The 5660-nt window shown below is 56.2% G+C and overlaps 1 protein-coding gene across 1 annotated transcript in view; it reads left to right on the top strand.

Moving 5' to 3' along the window:
* The window catches only part of ZSWIM4 (zinc finger SWIM-type containing 4), a 34609-nt gene extending 31171 nt beyond the window's left edge, over positions 1–3438 (top strand). Inside the window, exons 12-13 of the mRNA XM_037727515.1 lie at positions 262–343; positions 1527–3438. Of these exons, the coding sequence (XP_037583443.1) occupies positions 262–343; positions 1527–2386 (942 nt within the window). The 3' untranslated portion in view covers positions 2387–3438. The remainder of the gene's footprint in view (positions 1–261; positions 344–1526) is intronic.
* Positions 3439–5660: the final 2222 nt, after the last annotated feature.

Raw genomic sequence — 5660 nt, 5'->3', positions numbered from 1 at the left:
AAAAATAAAAAAGCAAACAAAAAAAACAGAACAACAATCCTATGAGACAGATACTATTTTACCTCCATTTTCTTCTTTTTTTTTTTTTAATCTCCATTTTCTAAGTAGGAAACTGAGGCCCAGAGAGTTGAGATCACATATGCAGGTTCACTGGAAAGCCTTAACCTCCAAGTGTTTCTGGGCTCCTCCTTCTCCCAACGCCCCTCCACAGGCCAGCCCAAGACTCCGGCTAACCCCCTTCTCCCCACCCCTACCCTGCAGGTGATGCGGATGACTCTGAATGTAATGACCTGGCGACGGAGGGAGATGGTGCGCTGGCTGGTCAGCTGTGCCACAGAGATTGGTGAGAGCCCCTATTCTGGTTCTGCAGAGGACACTGAGAGAACCAGGCAGACAAGAAAGAGAGAAGCAGCCCGGCGTGGTGGCTCACGCCTGTAATCCCAGCACTTTGGGAGGCCAAGGCGGGAGGATCACTTGAGCCCAGGAGTTCAAGAGCAGCCTGGGTAACATAGTGAGACCCCCATCTCTACAAAAAACTAAAAATTAGCTGGGCATGGTGGCATGTTACTGTAGTGCTAGGTGCTTGGGAGCCTGAGGCAGGAGGATCGCTTGAGCCCAGGAGGTCAATGCTGCAGTGAACCATGATCTTGCCATTGCACTCCAGCCTGGGCGTCAGAGCAAAACCTCCTCTGGAAAAAAAAAAAGAGAGAGAGAAGCAAGCCAATCATGGTCACATACCCATAGTCCAAGCCACCAGGGAGGCTGAAGTGGGAAGATCACTTGAGCCCAGGAGATCGAGGCTACAGTGAAATATGATTGTGCCACTGTACTCCAGCCTGAGTGGTGGGGTGAGACAAGGTCTCTCAAATTTTTTTTAATAAAAAGAGGGCTGGGTGCAGTGGCTCATGCCTGTAATCCTAGCACTTTGGGAGGCCGAGATGGGTGGATCACTTGAGGTCAAGAGTTTGAGACCAGCCTGGCCAACATGGCAAAACCCCCTCTCTACTAAAAATACAAAAAATGAGCCAGATGTGGTAGTGTGTTCCTGTAATTCCAGCTACTTGGGAGGCTGAGGCAGGAGAATCACTGGAACCCTGGAGACAGAGGTTGCAGTGAGCCAAGAACTCGCTACTGCGCTCCAGCCTGGGTGACAGCAAGACTCCATCTCAAAACACAGAAAAGGAAAGAGAAGCAGAGACTCTTCCCTGATTCCGGCCTGTGCTCAGGGCTTGGCTGGAAGGGAATGTCCGACCAGCCGATGGAGCTGGACAAGGGCCTAGAAGCTGGCCAGGCTACTGTGTCTGCAGAGAGCTGGTGGGGGCGGGTGAGGGGGTGTGCAGAAAGAGGCTCCAAAGCTTAGCCTTGTAGCACGTGGTTCCCACGTGGTCCAGCTGCGCCCTAATGATTTGGAAAGGAAGTTTCTGTTTAGCAGGGTGTGGAGGTAGCAGTGTCATGGTCAACCCACGCATACATGTACACGTCTCTGCCCCTCCTCCTAACGGGTTTCCCCCCTCACCTCTTACCAGGCCCACAAGCTCTGATAAATATCATGCAGAACTGGTATTCCTTATTCACACCGGTGGAGGCGGCCACCATCGTGGCCGTGACTGGGACCACACAAGCCACTCTGCTGCGACTGCAGCTGGACACGTCCCGGAGGGAGGAGCTCTGGGCCTGCGCCCGCACCCTGGCCTTGCAGTGCGCCATGAAGGACCCTCAGAACTGCGCCTTGCCTGCCCTGACCCTGTGCGAGAAGAACCACTCGGCCTTCGAGGCGGCCTACCAGATCGTGCTGGACGCAGCGGCCGGCGGCCTGGGACACGCCCACCTCTTCACTGTGGCGCGCTACATGGAGCACCGCGGGCTGCCGCTGCGGGCCTACAAGCTGGCGACGCTGGCCCTGGCGCAGCTCAGCATCGCCTTCAACCAGGACAGCCACCCTGCCGTCAACGACGTGCTTTGGGCCTGCTCGCTCAGCCACTCCCTGGGCCGGCACGAGCTCTCAGCCATCGTCCCCCTCATCATCCGCAGCATCCACTGTGCCCCAATGCTGTCCGATATTCTGCGCCGCTGGACTCTCTCGGCACCGGGCCTGGGCCCCTTAGGGGCCCGCCGGGCCGCCAAGCCACTGGGTGCCGACCGGGCGCCTCTCTGCCAGCTCCTGGACGCGGCAGTCACCGCCTACATCACCACCAGCCACTCCCGTCTCACGCACATCAGCCCGCGGCACTACGGAGACTTCATCGAATTCCTGGGCAAGGCCCGGGAGACCTTCCTGCTGGCTCCCGACGGGCACCTCCAGTTCGCCCAATTCTTGGAGAACCTTAAACAGACCTACAAGGGCAAGAAGAAACTCATGCTTTTGGTGCGGGAGCGTTTCGGTTGAGGGGCAGTGGGGTGCGTGGGAGTGGGGAGTCCTCTCGCCCCTGCGTCTCCCACCCCTCCTCTCCAATTAGGCCACGTGGCGTTTCAGTATTATGAAGTCAGGGAAGGAGCCCGGCTGGAGATGGGGAACGGGGAAGCGGCGTCCTGCCACGTGTGTGCCTGGGAGTGTGCGAGGAAGTGTGCAAGGCTCGAGAAGCAGAAGCCATACCACCTCCCAGAAGCCTGGAAGGGGTGTGTGCTTGGGCTGCTGGTATGACCCCCCTTTGGACACCCCAAAAGCAATAGGCAAATTCCCCTTACCCAGGACTGGCTTGGGCTCTGGGAGCGAGGCTGGGAGGCAGGACTTCCCAGAAATCAGCCCTCTGAGTCAATGTAGCACATCCTCCCCCGACCCCACCCTGGGTGGCCAGGGGTCTTCCCCCACCCCCTACTGCTCAGGGCCCCCCCCCTTGTGCCACCTTCAAAGTGGCTACCCAGCCAGAACCAATGCCTCACCCCCACTGAAGAATTTGAAGAGGCCTCAGGCCTCAGCCTCATACCTCACCTCCCCATTTTCTTGGGCACCAGGGTCCCAGGGTGGGCTCAGGGTTGGAGAAGTCATAGTTGCCCTCTCCTCTCACCTGCTAGTCACGGGATGTACAACTCAGGAACTGAGCGAGGCTCACACTGCCCCTCCCAACCCGGGGTCAGGGAACACAGACTGAGAGAGCCAGAGACCCCGCCCTCGATCTGGAAAGGAAAGAGACCTCCCTCTTGGCATTTTTCTGACTCTTTCCCCCTTTCTCCTCCTGTCTGTCTGCTTCGCCCTTTATCTTACTCTGTTGGCATTGTTCTCTGCATTTACCTGCCTTTGTTTCTGCACCTAAGTCCTTGCCCCCTCTCTCTTTGGCCATCCTTCTTTTCCACCACCTTGACCCAGGGTGGAGAAGGGAGACCATCGCACCCCCAGTCACCCCCACATCTTCTCCCTTCTTGTATATTAAGGACGAAAGATCATGTCATTTTGTAACTTTTTTTCTATTTATTGAACCGTATATATCCTTTTATCCTTTTGTGGGTTTTTTTTTGTTTTTTTTTAAAGATTGAACACGGCTTTTTAACTTTGAGACCGGGGTGCATCTCCAGAGCCACTCACACCCTCAACCCTGTTTCCTCCACACACACACACACACAAAATACATACATATATATATATATATATATATATATATTGCCTCATTTCTGAAGCGAGGGGTGGGATGAGAGGAACTCCTGGCTTCATTGCATGGTAATTATGTAAATTTTTTTTTTTTTTTTTTTTATGTCGCTCAGTCGCCCAGGCTGGAGTGCAGTGGCATGATCTCAGATCACTGCAATCTCCACCTCCCGGGTTCAAATGATTCTCCTGCCTCAGCCTCCCAAGTAGCTAGGATTACAGAGTGTGCCACCATGCCCTGCTAATTTTTGTATTTTCAGTAGAGACAGGGTTTTGCCATGTTGGCCAGGCTGGTCTCGAACTCCTGACCTCAGGCGATCCGCCCGCCCCAGCCTCCCAAAGTGCTGGGATGACTGGCATGAGCCACCGTGCCCGGCCTTATGTAAATATTTCAAAACAGGGATGGACAGCTCACCATGAGGGAACACAGAGCCGAATGCGGTACTGCTGTCATTTAATCGTCACGGCAGCTCTCTGAGTCGGTAGGATTATCTTTTCCATTTTAAAGATGAGAAAACAGGTTGCAAAGTGGAAAGAAAGGACACACAGCTAGGATGTTTGATTCAGGACCTGATGGCACAACTGACCCCTGCCCACCCCTGGCTGCAGGGCCCTTGAACCCTGGGAAAGGACACGATGCGGGATTGGGGGCGCCCTGTTTCCAGACACCAACATTGGGGGTCCTTGACTCCAAATTGCTGAGCATGGGAGACTGTGGGAGGTGTTGTGTGCTGCTGGATGGGGAAGACACCCCGATTAAAAGCGGGAACCTCAAGTTTAGACTCTACCTAGGTGGGCGGGGCTCTGGCCAAAGAAGAGAAGCAGAGTGGGCGTGGTTGGGGTGGTGGCGCTCGCCGGGGGGCGTGGCCAGGGCGTGTCTGCGCCGCTGAAGTGGCCTTCCAGTCCTCAGAGTGTGGAATCCAGGGGACGGCGAGAAAGCTCGTGGTTGTCTAAACGTCCCTGGCTCCCCGAGAAGCAGTTTCCTCGGGGCCTTCTTGCCTTTTGGACGAATCGACGGACTGTGTCTGGGTCACTGTCAAGGCCGGGGCAGGAGAGAACAGAGGCTTCTCGGAGGGCCTGGGCCCGCCGCTAGAGGGCAGTGGGCTCAGTCGGGGGTGGGACTTCGGCGGCGCTGGGCACAGCGATTGGCTTTTGGCACCGCCCCTCTGCTTGAGGAGACCAATTGGAGACGGCCCCACCTCCTGCCCCTCCACGCTTATTCCCGCAGGTATGTGCCGGCGAACCTGGGACTAGCCCGCGCCCCGTGGCGCCGCCTGGAGGTCTGGGACGGTGGAGGTGGGTGGAGAGCCTGGAGTGTACCCCCTTGTGGTCCCTGTGCCTCCAAATGTCGCCTTCGGACCTGGGGGACCCTTTATTACGCCCCTCAGGTGTCACTGATTTGTCATGGACCTGGGGCGTCACGCGGGTCCCCGCCACATCCAAATGTCCCTTAGGACCTGGGGTTTCCTTCATGTCACATCCTTCAAACCCAAGTTCCCCTCCAGCATTCTCAGATACCAGGCACCCCAAATCTACCCCCCGTGGGTCTGAGTAATTCTGTAGGTCCAAGTTGCCCCAAATGTCACTAGCTCAAGACCCTCAGGTCCTGGTTATCGCCACGTCACCCCTCAGGCTCAGCGTTTCCCTCAGGGTCACCTCACCCACCACCACTTCAGATCCGCTTCCATTCTCCCTTGATCAGTGATGTGGAAACCTCTCCAGTCTAGGGTTTCCCTCACCGTGACCCACAATCCAGGACACCCCCAAGGTTCACGCTTCCAAGCACAGGGCACCCTGCTGCTGTCCTCAGAGCATGTGGGGCAGGGATGGGCAGGCAGGCATCCAGAGTGCCAGCACAGTAAATTCAGGCCAAGCAAAAGCTGAAACTCCAGCAATGGGAGGCAGGAGTGAATCACAGACCAGACCTTCAGGAATGAAGTCAAGGCAACTTTTATTTACTTCAACAACAGACATGACACACAGCACAATCTCTCCTCTCCCTCGCATCCCAAGCTTCTGTCCACGCCTACCCAGGGCGGGGAAAGGGGCAACGGCCAAGCCCCGATGACCTGGGGACTTC

Source organism: Cebus imitator, unplaced genomic scaffold, assembly GCF_001604975.1.
Source record: "Cebus imitator isolate Cc_AM_T3 unplaced genomic scaffold, Cebus_imitator-1.0 Scaffold234, whole genome shotgun sequence".
Classification (NCBI taxonomy): Eukaryota; Metazoa; Chordata; class Mammalia; order Primates; family Cebidae; genus Cebus; species Cebus imitator.
Note: the sequence above shows the minus strand (reverse complement) of the source record. Positions and strands in the feature narration are given on the sequence as shown.